Raw genomic sequence first — 17,505 nt, forward strand, 5'->3', positions numbered from 1 at the left:
CATCTGGAAATGAAGTCATTACACAGGGAAAGAACACTATTTTTTTTTTTTAAACCAGATGATATGTTACTGTATTTCCTATACTTTTTTTCTACAGGATATATATTCTCTAAAATTGAGATCACAGTATAAGTTCTCAGTGTATCTTTTTAAAAATTAAATTTAATTGAAGTTTCTATTGAGATAGTTGTAGGTTCATGTGCAGGCATAATATAAAGGAAGCTCTCTTTTACAGTTTATCCTAGTAGTAACAGGTTGTAAAGCTACAATATAATGTCACTAAGATACTGAAATTGATACATTAAATTTTGGTAGAGAAATTACCTTCCAAAATTCAGTACTAATTTTTAAAGGCATCATTTACCTCTAAATAAAGGTAAAAGAATGTCTATATATACTTTACTTTTTCAAGTGATAAGTTTTTTTAAATATTTTTATGACTATGGCATTTAAAAATATAATGAAAAGGATTACACAGAGAAGAAACACACAGTAAAGAGAAAGAAGAGGTAGGGGATAAGAAAAATTAAGCATGCTACCTACATAAGAAAATGAAAACATTTTATCAAGTTATTCTTGTGTCTCTTACTCAAAGGAGGCTGAAGAGGATGTCCAGTTTTGGAACACCAGCCTACAGGGTGAATATCAGGAGAATCTGCATCTATCCAGTAGTCATAACAACCATTCCAGCCATCGAAGTGAACCTGGATAACAGAGGGACATGAACAGTCACAAAATTCCTATGTAAAAATTATGTCCACAACACAATCATTTGCATTCTCTTCTAACTTAACACAGAGGTTTAATATCCAATAAATCATTTCAATTATTTAAAACACCTCACTCACAGTATGAGGTAAAAGGCAATTCTGAATACCTTCAACAAATTACCTAACCATCAATAAAAGCCTTGCCAAAGTACTCTTGGGTCAACAGTTTTTCAGATATGTTATGAATATTTTTCAGTACCAAGAGCAATTTGAGTATAGGAACTGTGTTAGAACATCGCCATATGATCAACACCCAAATACCCAATAAATTCTGCTGAGTAACTAAAAACTCAGGGAAGGGAAGAAAAGCAGATGGGAGGGAAGAGCAGAGAGAAAGACCTTTCAAGCAAAGTAAAACTCCGAAAAAAAAAAAAAATTCAATGCCTAAGAACAAACACATCCAAAATATCCCTCTTACAAATAACTCTAATATCTCTCAAAGATAAGTCACAAAGTGGTCAGTGCTAACATCTTTTACTGATGATCATATGAACGGACAGTTGGTCTTTCCGTCAGTGTTACTAGGTATCAGTTACCTATCTTTTAGATACTGCATAATTTTTAACCTTTTAAAATGAAAGGAAGATACTAAAAATGCCTTATACATTTTACTTTTGAATCAAGTTTGCCAATTAGATTTCTTTTTGAAAGTCTATGAATCTCTCAGTCTTTACAAGACAATAGATATCAAATGGATAAAAAATTCAAACATTAGAAGCTGAACAATAAACATTCCAGAAGAATGAGTGATAAGCTTATTTGTAATTATGGCAAGAGACCAAACTCAAACCCAAACCCATAATGGACAAGACCGACCAATTTGGTTATATAAAAACTTAAAACTTCAGAGAAGACCCACAAGAAACCCAAAAAATACATTTGTTGCATAGGTGACAAGGCATTTTATTCCTTAACTTACTAAACATCATATATCAATATAAAAAAATATAAAAACCCTACAGAAAGTCAGCAAATAAACATAAATGGCTCATTATCAAGGAAATAAATTTGAGGCAGGTGTGGTGGGGCACGTCTCTAAGTTCAGCACTTGTGAGGCTGAGTTTGGGGCCAGCCTGGGCTACATATATATTAAGAACCTGGCTAAAAATAAACAAAGAAAATAAATATTGATGGTTGGCGAACATAGAGAAATAATCAATTTCACCTGTAACTAAAAACCTATCACAAAATGCAACTCCTCCTATCAGCCTGCCAAGATATTTTGATGATGTTTAGAGCTGGCAAGTATGAGAATAAATGAGTATAGATGGTTAGTAGGAGTGTTAATTGGTGAGATATTTCTGGAGAGCTATTTGACAATAATAATCAACATTTAAAATACATTAGCCATGAACTGATCATCCCAATAACTCATTTTATAGTAGAAAACAACTAGAAGTAATAAAACTGTCCACTTTCAGGAAACATTAAATTATGCTGCATAGAATAAAGAAGATAAATACAAATATTATAAGTGCAAATATATGGCTCAAAATAACATCCTTTGCAACGAATTCACTTTCTCTAGCTTAGAAATCACTATTTCTAGAATCAAAGCCCCAAAGAATTCCAACCTGGAAGAAATCATGGATGTTATCTTAAAGAAGAGAAGAGAGAAAGATTAATTGCCCAGCTGACTCACAGTTAGGATGTGTAACCAAGCCAAGAATTCAAGAATCAGAAACAAAATCATTCATCATTCACACACATTGAATATGAAACATCACTTAGAGAAAAAAAAGATCCTTTCCTTTCCAATGATCAAAAAAATCTTCAAATAACATTGATGACATTCATGATAATTTGCTGAAAATACAAATTTACGACATTGATGCTACCAATGCTTAATCATGTTTTATAACATGAAAGTATTTATTTATTTATAATATGAAAGTTTTAAGCATTCTAATTTTCAGCTCATTGGAGTAAGTGATCATTTCCGTTTATTACAAATATGAACTCCAGTGTTTTCTGATCTCGCTATCTATCCCATTCCTCTTCTTTTACGCTGGACTCAATGTTCACATGACTGATGCTCCCTTTATTATCGATAAACATCTAAATGTAGTAAAACTGAGCTGTCTGCAGTAAGCAAACTTTAATCTTCACAAGACAATGGTTCTCCATCCTACATACACACCACAATTATCTGTAAATATTGGGAAAAAAAACAAAGAAAGAGAAAAATAAAAGGCTGAGCCCCACCCAGGAGGTTCTCAAGCCATAGGTACATTCTGCCCATCTGTCATCTTCTGAGTAGCTCTGGTGTGCACTTGGGATTAAGATCCTCTAGTACTAACTAGAACATTATAATATCCAGAAATCTTGTTATCATCATAGACTTTAAGGGTTCCTTTTCAATTTTCCCCAGGTGTAACTATAAAAAATGTTTGTGTAGCTGGGGGACACTTTAGTGCTAGAGCACAGACCCAGCATGTGCAAGGCCCAATGTTTGATCCCCAGCAAGGCAAAAAAAAAAAAAAAAGTTTGTTTTTTTTAAAAGCTACTGTATGGTGATAACACACTATATCCTTTCCTAGCTTTCACCTAGACTTACATCTTAGTCTGACAAGGTAAGAATAACTAACCTCTGGAGGATTAATATAACTCAAACACTACTGTCTACAAACTGGGCTAATAAGCAGATAATAAAATTTGCAGTACCAAATGCACTTAAAAATACAGCATCAAATTATGTAGACACACACAAAAAAATTATTAATCCTAATCAATATTCTTACTCTGGAAGCTCAAATAACAATTTTATTAAAGTGTATATAGTTTCATTTTATCTTTTGAGACTCTTTTATAACTTCTGTCCATATTATATTAGGAGTTTTTAACAAAACCCCATACTCTAGTAATGTTAAGCAACAGTTTTGCTTCTGCTGGGTAATATTTTGAAATGAACCCAAGTACCTAACAAAGGAGGGGAAAAGATGCATAAACATTTAATATGAAATATTTTAAGATTTTATAAACACAAAAGGGCAAGGAAATACAAAATCATTTATGATACTGTCCCATTATAAATATGATCATATAAAACCTCAGCAACAATGCTGAACTCAGTTGAATTTCTAAAGAAAATAGACAGTATTACAGATCAAAGTGCAGAACAACTTGATGGTTTAAAATTATAGTTTAGGAACAAGATACATTTTTCAATTGGAAGTATAATTTGGACCCTTTATAAAAATGTCATATGTGTTACTGACAATTTTAAGATTGAGGCAGTTAATATTTTTAGAAAGGAAACTATTTCTTCATAAAAAGGATATGGCTGGTTATTTTCCTCATGTGAAAGACAACTCAGTAAAGCACATTTTAGAACACATTTATCACTTACTCTGCTGTCTTCTTGTATTAGCATTATATTTGAAAAGTTACCAACACATAGGACAAACAGAACAGGAAAGTAATAGTTGGGAAACGACAATGACGTTCTGGAGAAGCAAGGGCAGGCGAAGGGGTATTGACCTACTTAGGAGAATTGGTGGCCAGATGTTCAGGTGCCTACAGAGAGGAATAAGAACCCGAAGCAAATCCACTCACCTGCAGGACTTAAGGACTCAATGTGGAGCTGCATGTGGATGAGGAGGCCCCTACTCTCAAAAGTAGCAGGGTTGGTTCAAAGTCTGAATACAGAGAAGTTAGACCACCAGGCAGGTCCATTCCTCCATCCCACCCACCTAGGTAAGGCCCTCTTCAGCAACCCTACAAAAGGCAGAGGTTTGAATTCAAGACATAATCACTGGGCTCTGAACTCCAGGACAAAGGGACATGGTGACATGCTGAATGGAAAGTCTCACATGGAGGCCTCCAGATTCATTCAGCCTTCCCTAGAGAGCAGACTGGCAGAAACTGAAAGGCTCTGGAGAAAAAAGACCCCAATGCTGACAAATGGAGATCTCCCTGTGAGAAGGCTACCTCTTTGTTTTTCTACGTAGTAGTAAAACCCACGAGTCAATACAGTATTCCTCCCTCATCCATGTTTTTGCCTTCAGTTACCTGAAGTCAACTGTGGTCTGAAAACATTAAGTGGAAATTTCCATGTTTTGATAAAAAGGAAGAAATTATATTCATAGCTTTTATTATAATATACCATTAAAATTGTTCAACTTTATTATTTTTGTTATTTTCTTAATATACCTAATTTATAAATTATATTATCACAGGTTATGCGTGTATAGGAAAAAAACAGAGCTTGTATAGAGCTCCATACTATATGCTGTTCTAGGTATCCATTGGAATCTTGGCATATAACCCCCCAGATACGGGGGGGACAACTGTAAATGTACCCATCAAAATGACTCATGTTTGGTACCTTTTTTTTTTTTTTACCATGAACAGACAACCAAGGATCACCTACCATGTGAGATGAGCCATACTGACTCAGAAAATAAAAAATACTAATTTTAAAAGGACTAGAAAGTAAGAAAAAAATTCTCAAAAATTAAAAACCAAAAAACAAACATAGGTATTGCTGAGTATGGTGGTGTACACTTGTAATCCTGGCACTCAAGAAACTGAGGCAGGAGGATCAAAAAATAAAACAAAACAAAAAAACAAATAGCCCCCTCCACCACACACACACACACACACAAAAGTCATAGATGTAATGAAAAATGCAATATGAGGTTTAGGAAAATAAGTAGGTATCTCTAAGCAAATAATTTTTTAAAAAATCAGGGATGCACAAGAAACAAAAAAAGAGGGTCAGTCCAATAGTCAATACCAGAGTAGCAGGACTTCCAGGAAGAAAACAAAGAGAAGAGGAAGTCACCAAAGCAATATTCAGAGAACATAGGGAAAAGACACTCAGCATGATAGATGAAAAGAGCCTCAGAACAAGACACCATAAAACAGCAGAACAGCAAGGATAGAGAGCTGTCCTAAGAGCTTCTGGAGACAAAAGGCATGTGGCCCAAGAGATGGAATGAGAATGGCCACAGATGTGCAAAAGCAATGCCAGGTGTGAGAAGGCAGTACTGTCTACAGAGAAATGGTGTTCTACCTGGAACACCTCACCTATTCACAGTGGGAAACAAATGTAAAGCCAGTGTACTGACATTTTTAGACATGCACGGAGTGAAAAAATATGCTAGGAAGATACAAAAACAACATGTTTCAGCAAGATGTACACCAGTCACACAAAGTGCGTGATTATACTTGTGTTTTTGAGGAAAATGAAATACAACCTAGTCTGTCAGCAGAGGAGTCTCAGGATGAAAGCTCTGTCCCAGGCTGAGTCCAGTCTCTCAGACCAGAACAAGTGCCTGCTGAGCTGTGAGAAAAAGAGTTCAAGAGAGACAGAGACAGATTGTTGAAAAATACACTTGAGTGTTTGCCTCAAACACATCAGATCTACCAAAACCATTTGTAAAAATCTAATAGGAAGATAATTAAAACAAAAAAACTATGAAGAAATTACAGGAGAAAAAGCCAGTGAACAAGATTTACTTACTCATAATAATAAGGACATGGAAGAGGGAAAAGTGAAAACAAAACCAAATCAACATTTTTCTGAAAGGAAAAATAAGAATGGTAAGATCTAAATCCTTAACTACCATTAAAGGAAAAAAAATAAGCCATATTTAAAACTGATGAATCAGGAACTACTAAGTAATATTTCAGAAAACAGAAGCTGCAGTCCTAAGCAACAACTAAAAGAACTGACGGTTCTTCCCTGGGGTGTCAGCCTGCGGACTGAGGATGGATGAAGCAAGGACAGTATCAACTGTTATGTTCTAATGGTCACCAGAAACATAAAGATGAGAGCAAAAACATTCTGGTCATTTTTCTTCAACAACATCTAATAAAATATATTAAAAATTTTAAATTTTTTATTGTAATTGATCAAGGTGCTAAATATTATACATATTGTGTAACTTAAAAATTAGGTTTTAGGCTGGTGGCAGTGGGTCCTCCTATAATCCCAGCAACTTGGGATATAGAGATCAAAAGGACAGCAGTTCGAGGCCAATGAGGACAAAAGCTAGAGAACTCCCATGTCAATCAAAACAGTGGTTGTGGTGGTACATACCTGTCATCTCAGCTAGGTGGGAGATTTATGTAAGATTTATTTATTATTTAGTAAGACAATTATGGTTCAAGTGGGAGAGATCTTGCCTACCAAGTGAGGCCTTGAGTTCAAACCCCAGTACCACACATACACAAAAAAAGTTGGGTTTAATTAACTTAAGGGTTGATTTTATGGCTGGCTGAGTGGCTCATGAGGTAGGCAGAACATCTGTTTGGCAAGCTCAAACCCAAGTACCACCAAAAAAAAAAAAGTTGATTTTTATCCCTGATAAACTTAAAATACAAAGTTATACTAATTCCGTAGTTTATTTTCCTCTTCTTCCTTCCTAAAAAAGGAGAAATCAGCCTCCTTGCTCTATCATCTCCCATATTATTAGAAAAACTCCTGTTGTTGGGGGTTTTATATTTTCAAAGGCCTCTGATGAATCTGAACCCAAGTCATTGTCCCTGCTTACTGTAGATCAAGAACATCAAGATATTCAACTGCTGAGGTTACCTTCAGCCATGACACATTCCAGTAATTACAGTAATGTGACCACCACACAGGCCACAGCCAGCTCCTCTATGGGTATCCAGGACTGACCAGGATGTTGTTTTAGAAAGACAATTCAGCTATAGCAACAAGCTAGGTTGTAGTCTGAAGATTTCCCCTTAATAACTAAACTGCTTATTTTAGAGTATTTGGCCTCTGTGGGACAAAAACTTCTTATATGTCAAATCAGAGTTATTCTAAAATTTTTTATCATAAAGTAATGTATATTCCTAAAACCAAACAGTTAACAAGAAAAACCTAATGATTTATAGTGTCAACACTCTTATTACACAGGTATGTTTCGTTAAAGAATTACTTACACATCTGTTCTTTTGAAAAACAGTAAATATTGTACATAACACTAAACCTGAATGTTTCACCTGTCAGTATTAAATATTCTTCTGAAATATTTAATTTTAACATTACATGGATATACAGTAATTTATTTTGCCCATGGGCTACTATGCTTGTTTTCCAATGTTAACTACCACAACCAGCACTGCTGTATTTTCCCCTGAGTTTTTGTCCTTGCATATTCCTTTTGGTATTCCCCTAACATAAGTAACTAGGACTGAGATTCCAAAGGATAAACATCTAAGATTCTGATGGCCGAGGGCTCTTCAGAATGGCTGAGATGCTTTGTATTCCTCCCAGCTGTTATGTGCACATGAACTTTCCATGCAACCAAACTGAAAATAGTTACTTTTCTTAAATTCTGAGCAATCTGACAAAAAAACAGTTTTGTGCTTAATCCTGTATTCCTTTTATTGTGAATTTATATTATTTTAGAAACTACTTCCAGCTCTAAAATTCTTGGATTGCTTTATGATTTAGATTATAGCCAAGTATACTAAGTAAGAAAATGCACTTAAAAATGGTTAAGATAGACCCGGAATTTTTTAATAAAATTGTCCAAATATCACATTGTAAAGTCAAGTTTCTCACTCCTCCAAAGTTACTGAGCTGCTAACTGAAGAAACCAGAATTTGATCCCACATCTGTACAACCCCAAAGCCCTCAAACACTGTACAGAGGCTTTCAAATTTATGGGAATTGGTAGTTCTTGAATTGTGTTACATTATACATATTTATTTATTGGTGGGATTTAAACTCAAGGCTTCATGCTTGCAAAGCAGGTGCTCTACCACTTAAGCCACACCTCCAGTTCCAAATATCACATAATTTGATCATTTTTTTTGAGGCTGGGTCTTGATATGTAGCTGGGGCCTCGACTTCCTGATCCCCCTGACTCACCTTCCATGTACCAGGATTACAGGTGTGCACCACCACATTTGAACAGTTTTTCGAGTGATTGTAAAGTTTATTCTTTATACACCATCCATTAGAGATAGCTGAGAATTTGTTTTTAAAGGAGCATACACTAAGAGTCCTACAGCTAAGACTTGGCTCTGCCACTGCCAGAAATGAAGAGTAGTTCATTTAATCTTTCTGAGTCTCTGCCTCATCAACAAAACAGCAATGAAAACAAACATATACCACACTGCAATTATTACAAATGTCAGGTGATGTGAGAACATTGCTAACCTTTCAAAATGCCAAGAACAGCAATGCCTTGCTGTTATTATAACTATTATTATTCCTAATGGAAATTTTAAACAATCCTAGGAAGTCAATAGGACAAGTGTTGTTCTAGATTGTGAGGGAAGTGAGTACTGAAGCCAGAAACCGATGAAACCTGGGGACTCCTCTTTCCCTACACTTGTGTGTATCACACTTGGACATGACCAACTGAAACCATCTTCCTACATGCTTGCTTACTTTACGAGAGGTATTTGAATTTCATTAATCCAATTCTAATAAAGATCTACTTTTATTTATAAAACTATCTTTACTTGTACTATAGTAAAAGACAGGGCTGGAGGTGTGGCTCAAGAAGCAGAGTGTCTGGCTAACAAGCACAAAGCCTGGAGTTATAACCCCAGAAACACACACACACACACACACACACACACACACACACACACACACACAAACACAGGAAACTCTTCTGAAAAATTCTTAATTTTTTTAAAAAAGAGCATGCTATCGAAGAATGAAGTATTACATTTCACTCCAAATAGCTCTTACCTTAATGTATTGTATCTCCAAATACATACTCAGAGCATTAAGTTTTCACTCATGATTAAAGAGAAAACATCTTAGAAAGATTTAAGGAAAAATGTGGATGAATGCTGAGTTATAGGCACTTTGTATATTTGAGTATTTAATCACAGGGGTCAAGTTAAATTCTACTGACGTTTCCAAGGGACATCTTGTAACAAAAGCCAAAGCCAAGCCACAACAGACAATAGACAACACTCACCTTTATCCGGTGATCATCCGTGTCTGCCACAGTTGCTACTCTAATAAACACAGGGTTTCTCTTATCTACAACCTCAAGTTTCATTTTTTTCTGGAATCCATGAGGAGGTTTCTGCCATAACAGAAATATGTTATACAGTGACATTTAGAGGAAGAACAGGTGGTCTGTATGTTACAAAGAACAGTAAGAAACAGATGAGCTATTTAGGGCAACCAGCATTTCAAACTCTCAAGTTACCAGACTGGCTCTGGATGCCATGTACCTTCCTATCACACACACAAAAAAAAATCTCAACACATACTTAAGGGAACTAATAAAAAAGCTGACATAAAGACACTGCAGTTATTTGATTAGCCACAGGGATGAACTTTTTCTTATTGGTTAAAGGTATTGTAGCAAAAATCAATAAGCATGAAATTCATTTTTATGAAGAACATTAAAGTGGCTGAGACAAGACACCAAGATTAGCATTGGCAATGAAGGCAAAAAAGCAGAAGAAAACTTAGAAAAAGAAAATGAGCACCAAAACAAACAAGGTGAACAGCTCTCATAGGACAAGACATCACAATACTCTGCAGAAATAAGTCAACCTCTGAGTAAGTTACAGGCAGCAGAAGGCAAGGTGATTGCTTGGTATGGTGTTAGGCAAATTACTTATATTTTCTAAGCTTCCAGTCCCTCTTCTGGAAAATGGGTGCAATAAAAGTGTGGATCTAAAAATTAAGTGTCAGTGTTATGTAAAGGATAGAAAACAATGCAAACACCTAAAAGGTACAACTAGAGAAATCTTAGTTTTTCCTCTGGTGACACTAGACATGTAGGCTGATCCTACTACAAATTTATCCAGCTAAAAGCAAGGTTCAGTGGAGCTCTGCACAGCATTAGACTCAAAGCAGATAAAAAAAATTAATAAATATTCTTCTCTTAAGTCCTCGGTTTACTATCATAGAAATTCTTCATGAAGAGTTTCTCTTCATGTAATATGCTTTTGCTCTTAAAAATTCCTGATGTTCTTTGAATGTATATTTGAACCTCCTACTAATTGATTCTATTATTAAAAGCTCTAGCAATTTGAACATGAAAGTATCATTTGAAGAAAGTATTGTTTATCATAAGTCGAATATGTCATGTTTTTATAATTACTATTATTTTTATTTTTTTCAATTTTTTTTTTTTTTTTTTTTTTTGCAGTACTGGGGCTTGAACTCAGGATCAACACTTTGATCTGCTCCAGTAGTCTTTTTTGGTGATGAGTTTTTTCAAGATAGGGCCTCATGAACTATTTGCATGGGATGGCTTCTAACCGAGATCCTCCTGAGTAGCTAGGATTTTAGGCATTAGCCACCGGTGCCTGGCTTAATTTTATTTTTGAGACAGGATCTCGCTATGCAGCACAGGCTGGCAGTGAACTCATGATCCTCCTGCCTCAGCCTCCACAATACTGGAATTACAGATATTATACCACGTCCAGCTTTAAAAAATATCTAATATACCTGTTTTCTTTAAAATATAAATCATAAAATGATAAATATAAAATTATATACTTTAAGTTATATACTTCTATTTGTAAACTGCTTGGGTTTTAATGATAGAATTAGTAATTTTGGGCTCAAAAATACAACATCAAGAATTTGAAGAACAAAATCACATTACATGAAGAGAATCACTGTCACAGAATTTTATTGTAATTTGAGATGAAAAAATAAAAAATACATTTAATTCCTTATTCTTCATTTGCACAGAAATGAGGTTTACTTTGAATCTTTCTAAGTTATATGCAAGACACAATGACCCTGCGTTTAGAGAGATACTATACTAAAAGCAGATTACATTTTAGGAATTAAACTGATTTATAACAGTAAAATCAAAAACAGCATCTCAGCTTGCCATAAACAAATATAAAAGAATTACAAATTTTTGTTTGAAAACAGTTTTCTCTCTGATTTTGTTCTTTCAGATTATCTAGCTGGAAAAACAGAAATTTGCTCTAGAATTTTGACAACTTATCCCACAGATTCTCAAGAAGCATTTTTTCCAAGAAGTCTTTAAAGTCTAAAATGAAAGTATTTTATTTGCCAATAACAAAAATACCAGTTTAAAAAATCTTATTCGGCCTCTTTTTCCTTCTCATTCTTATTCAGATTTACAGTACCATCTTTTTTCTGTTCTTAAAACTCAATGAATAAATTATATCATCAACACAAATTAGTCAAATAGTATAAAATGCATTAACTCACCACTTTGAAAGCTCTTGCAGGAGCAGGTAAAGAATTGGTTTCTTCTAAGTATTTATCCCAAGAAAAATGTTTCACAGTTGAATAACCTAAGAAACAAAGAAAAATAAAAGCCCTATGAGATCCTATGAAAATGATACTCAGAATAGCAAACTGTCTTACAAAAATTATGAAACACTGTTACCATTACAATCTAGGAACTAACATTCTACATAACAGCTTGAAACTGGCCACACATTCACAACTACTTGTAATAATGCTTTTGTTCTCATCTTGATCATGATTTATTATTTTTAATGAAATAAAAAGTATTTGTTAAAAAGAATACAGAGACTTATACATACTAATAAGTAAAATATTCCAAGTATCTCCTCATATTGTTAGGCTGAACAAAGAAACAGATCCAAACCATGAATAACATTAATAGAATGTGTGAAAATAACTATCATTTCTTCTTTCCCACAGCCTTCTGCTTCCTCTAGAGTCCAAAATCCATTAGGTAGGCATGAGCAGGCATTAATGGTGGTCCGGGGCAGGGTAGGAAATTTGCTATATAAAAGGGGACTCAGAAAATATGCAAATATATTAGAAATAATGGAAGTCATGTTGCTCCCTGAATGAAGAGAGAGGTGTAAATATGGTCAGAGGGAAACTAGAATGAAGCCAATGGTACTGGATCTGAATCAGAGCTAATGGTACAAATTCATGGTTTTAATGCACAGATACAGATAAGAGAAATAAATATAATTTCTTGTATTTATATATATGTATGTATAACATTTTTGTGTGCATATGTTTGTGTGTGTCACACATACACATTTCCTATTTCCACTGAGAGGCCTGGAAGCAGCAATGCCCCAATAGCAAGAAATGTGGAAATTTGGAGGCTACTTAAAAAGCTAGACATCGATCTATCATTTGATCCAGCAATACCACTCTTGGGGATATACCCAAAAGACTGTTACTCCAGAGGCACCTGCACATCCATGTTTACTGCGGCACTATTCACAATAGCCAAGTTATGGAAACAGCCAAGATGCCCCAGCACTGACGAATGGATTAAGAAAATGTGGTATCTATACACAATGGAATTTTATGCAGTCATGAAGAAGAACGAAATGTTATCATTCGCTGGTAAATGGATGGAATTGGAGAACATCATTCTGAGTGAGGTTAGCCTGGCCCAAAAGACCAAAAATCATATGTTCTCCCTCATATGTGGACATTAGATCAAGGGCAAACACAACAAGGGGATTGGACTATGAGCACATGATAAAAGCGAGAGCACACAAGGAAGGGGTGAGGATAGGTAAGACACCTAAAAAACTAGCTAGCATTTGTTGCCCTTAACGCAGAGAAACTAAAGCAGATACCTTAAAGCAACTGAGGCCAATAGGAAAAGGGGAACAGGTACTAGAGAAAAGGTTAGATCAAAAAGAATTAACCTAGAAGGTAACACCCACGCACAGGAAATCAATGTGAGTCAATGCCCTGTATAGCTATCCTTATCTCAACCAGCAAAAACCCTTGTTCCTTCCTATTATTGCTTATACTCTCTCTACAACAAAATTAGAGATAAGGGCAAAATAGTTTCTGCTGGGTTTTGGTGGGGTAGAGGGAGGGGGTGGAGTGGGTGGTAAGGGAGGGGGTGGGGGCAGGGGGAAGAAATGAACCAAGCCTTGTATGCACATATGAATAATAAAAAAAAAAAAAAGAAACTGAAAAAATAAAAAAAAGAAATGTTCCTACTGATCACTCAGTAATCACATCTTAGTCTCTAAGTATCATTCTCTACTAAAAGGAACCATGGATCCACAGAGAAGTGGCTGATCATAGGGTTGTATCAAGATGAGCAAATGGCAAGCCTAGCTCTGTCAGAGAGCAGGAAGTTCTCTAAAGATGAGAAAAAGAAGTCAAAAGGACACAGCAATCAGCTTAAAGAAGCTCCTGCTTGCTAAAATTTTTACAAAACCTGACATGAAAATAAATGTTACTCACTGATCAAAACAGTGCTCTGTAGGTCCACACTGAAATAAAATAACTGAATGAATAAATGGGAAAATCAGAAATCTATTCTTTGTAGAAAATATCATTTAATTACAGACAAACAGTGATGGAATAAGGAAATTATTTATCAACCATTAGAACAACAATTGGTGCAAACTAACTATTTTAATTAGTTTAAACTAGTTTGAACTAGTAACATCAACGGACGCTAAACTAGTGAATGACACTGAGATGAGCTATGGGATAGCTCACATAATCTCAAAGTATTTCTCTGGAAAACACCTATTATTTACAGAGAAGAAAGTAACTGCATTAGTGAGGAAACTTGGCAAATACCTTGATCTACTAATGTTAAAAAGACAGACTGAAATGTACCACCTGAGGAGATGCAATTGAGAACACAGCACTGTTTCAGGGATCTTCCTGCTAAAAATACATACCCTGGTTCTGATCATACTCAAAGTAAGTAACAGTTTACAAAATGGCTAATCTGAAATTCTCAAACATAACAAGATCATAAAAGTTGAAAATGGCCAATTTGAGAAAGAGTAGAGGGGTCTGTAGTCGAGTTCAGTGCCTGATCCCTTTGCTATCAATAACATGTTTGGGACGACTGACAAACCTGAATGAATCCCTAAAGTCAAGTAAGGGTTTGTACTGTTCTTCAAACTTTTCTACATTTGAAGTTGTCTCAAAAAAATGTTTGAATATGCAACATTTTTAAGGGACATATCTTGCAAAATTTAAGCAATTTTAATCAGAACTCTCCACTAAGTGAAAATGACGTATATGTATGCAAGTGTGTATACATACAGGAGGAAAAGCTAGTGACAAACTGAAGAGACAACTGTGTTATTTCTATTTTCACTCTCAACTAAAAATCAAGCATGTATTAATGTATATTTTGGAAACTTCAAAAGAAAAATAAAAGGTGAAGATTTTAATTTCAGAAAAAGAATAAAGACAGGCATGTTTAGAGAAAACATGAATATGTTTGGATGAAGAGTCCACAACATTGCAAAGGTGGTGAAGAACAAACAGCTGTCCAAGGAAACCAGGTGTTAGGTTCATATTTTTAAATGGGAGGTAAGATGAGCCAGGAAGGTGTACTTAGAGAAAAAGGAACATGGGTTGCTTTTTTTTTTTTTTTTTAAGGAGCAACAACTAACAGTAAAACATCCACAGTAAATGAATCTCATAATTTGGCGAGATAATTTTTGATGTTATTGTTATTTTTACATTTCTAAATTGTGGTAAAATACATAAAAAATAAAAATACCCATCACAAGGTATAGTGCCTGCCCAGCAAGTGTGAGGCCCTGAGTTCAAACCCCAGTACAGCCAAAAAAAAAAATCACATTGTTATATATTTGGCAACTTTTCACATGCAATTTGTATTTTTTTAAACTTGCCAAAAAGCAGTATTTTTACTAAATTACAAAAGTCTACAAAAGGAGACAGGTCACTTCTTTTAACCTCAGTAGAAGTCAGTAATAATGACTTACAACGTCCCTTTCCAGGGACATCACTAGGAACCTGTTATTCACTTACCAGGCCTTTGATTACCACCAAAAACAATAGTGTGGGAAAAAGGATTGCTATCAAACAGGGAAATCCAAGAACCATCACAATAGTTTAGGATGGTGACAGTGACAAAGAATCACTATGCAATTACCAGCCTCTTATATTTTGTAAGTCACAGGACATGGGTGGGGAGTGGGCACTGAACACAGAACTCTCCCAGTTGCACCACATTTGGGCCATTGAACCATTAATAACTTGTTTTTAACATTCTGTGGCATATGTCTCTTTCATGTTCAAAACAGGTCTTCACATTAGTCAGGTCACAGGCTTTCCTTTCCTCCCTTTAATGTGCTAGGAAACTTTGGAGTACTTGCCCCCAAGTGAGTAAATGATCAGAGTGAGGAATTGGTGACAAACCTTAAAATGAAACTAGCTGTTGAATGGAATGAAACTAGCATCTAAAGCTACAAGCTGAGCCTTTGCTCTTACATGCTGTGTGCTCCATCCACAAAACAGCTACTGGGAAGTCAAGGACTCACCCTTTCCCTGTGATGTAGGCCTGCTTTACTCAAAAATGTGGCCACTGAACAACCACCTCCTGAGGAGTAAGGCTTTGTGTGAACTGATGACTCTGCCTTTTCTAACACTGGGGACCATAACACACACAACACCTTCAACAGTAACAGACTCAAAAACACAGTCTTGATTATGATGACAATGCAGAATCTGTTCTTTAGCACACCAAAATAAAGTCAAAATGACATACAACAAGGACACCATTTATCAGCAGTTACACGGTTCCCTGTGAAGGAAGAAGCGAGTAAGTTGAGAATGCTCTATGGCCATAGGCAGAGCAGAAGCAAAGGAAAACTTCAGAGAACAGAGTGATATCACTAGCATAAGCTAAAAAACCTGTTTTGGAACCAGGAATCACAACAAAAATGAATGCATGAACTCTAAGTAAAAAATGTAAAGCCTCAAGTTCTCACTTGAATGTGAGCATCTTGCTTCTTTCTGTCAGAAGTGAGCCTGACATACACAGTCCACACCTCATTCACAATGCCATGACCCCATATCCATTTTATGTACTTGTCCACGCTTAACGATGCATGCATGTGATTCGACATTATCTTTAATTCTATCCTAATACAAGTAATCTAGAAATGAATCTCAAGTTGAAAAATATAAAGTCTTTTAAGACAGAATTTGCTTTTCCAAAGAAGACAAAATTTGAGGCTCTGATATAAAGAAAGGCAATGCTCAACACACTTGAAGATACATCAGGAGTCAGTAAACTACCATCTGCAGCCAGCTGCAAACTTTTGTAAATAAAGTGTTACACAACCACATTCGTTTGTTCACGTTACCTACGGCTGCTTTTGCACAATTGAGTTGAGCAGTGGTGATACACAAAATTTAAAGAATTTACTATCTGATTCTTTACAGAAAACATTTGCTGACTCTTGGAAGTACATGAATAATATTTGACACACAATAAACACAAACCTGGTGGAGTAACAAGGGTTCGTCTATGTTCTTTACACCAACCAACTGGATGAATATGTGGACTAGATGCTTCACACCTGTAGGTCAGATAAGTTAAGAAGTCTGTAATTAACAGTTAAACTCACAAATACTAGTAAAAGTTTTAAAAAAAAGATTAATTACAGGTCATGAACACATTACAGAGTTTTGTTTATTACAATCTAATTTGAAAAAAGTTGGTAAACCAAAGAATCTCTCAACTCTTCCAATACATACACCAACAGTAAATTTTCATTAGATGAATGTCGCACAGATTTGACACCATGCAATTTTCTTTCTCTTGCAAATTTTGTTATATTCTGAAACTTTAACTATACCAAGAGTATAGTATAGCAACATTAAAATTCAGAATTTCCATTCATAAACATCATGTGGAAAAATAAAGTTGGACTGCATACACAGGCAAGCTAAAATTACTTCAGCATCTCTAAGGGCACATGTGCAAAAGCAGGAAGCTCAGTCACTCTCAAAAATCAACCCACTATTTCTATCACTCATCAGAATGGCAGAGACCAGGTATTAAAA

General features: G+C 35.3%; 1 protein-coding gene across 8 annotated transcripts in view; it reads right to left on the bottom strand.

Moving 5' to 3' along the window:
- L3mbtl3 (L3MBTL histone methyl-lysine binding protein 3) overlaps positions 1 to 17,505 on the bottom strand; it is a 114,007-nt gene that overhangs the window by 37,302 nt on the left and 59,200 nt on the right. For all 8 annotated transcript variants that reach the window (XM_020184328.2, XM_020184327.2, XM_020184326.2 and 5 more), the window contains 4 exons: positions 16,942 to 17,018; positions 11,908 to 11,993; positions 9,671 to 9,781; positions 590 to 704 (listed from right to left, as the gene is read on the bottom strand). In XM_020184328.2, coding sequence (XP_020039917.1) covers positions 590 to 704; positions 9,671 to 9,781; positions 11,908 to 11,993; positions 16,942 to 17,018 — 389 coding nt within the window. The remainder of the gene's footprint in view (positions 1 to 589; positions 705 to 9,670; positions 9,782 to 11,907; positions 11,994 to 16,941; positions 17,019 to 17,505) is intronic.

This window comes from Castor canadensis, chromosome 1 (genome assembly GCF_047511655.1).
Source record: "Castor canadensis chromosome 1, mCasCan1.hap1v2, whole genome shotgun sequence".
In the NCBI taxonomy this organism is placed as follows: domain Eukaryota; kingdom Metazoa; phylum Chordata; class Mammalia; order Rodentia; family Castoridae; genus Castor; species Castor canadensis.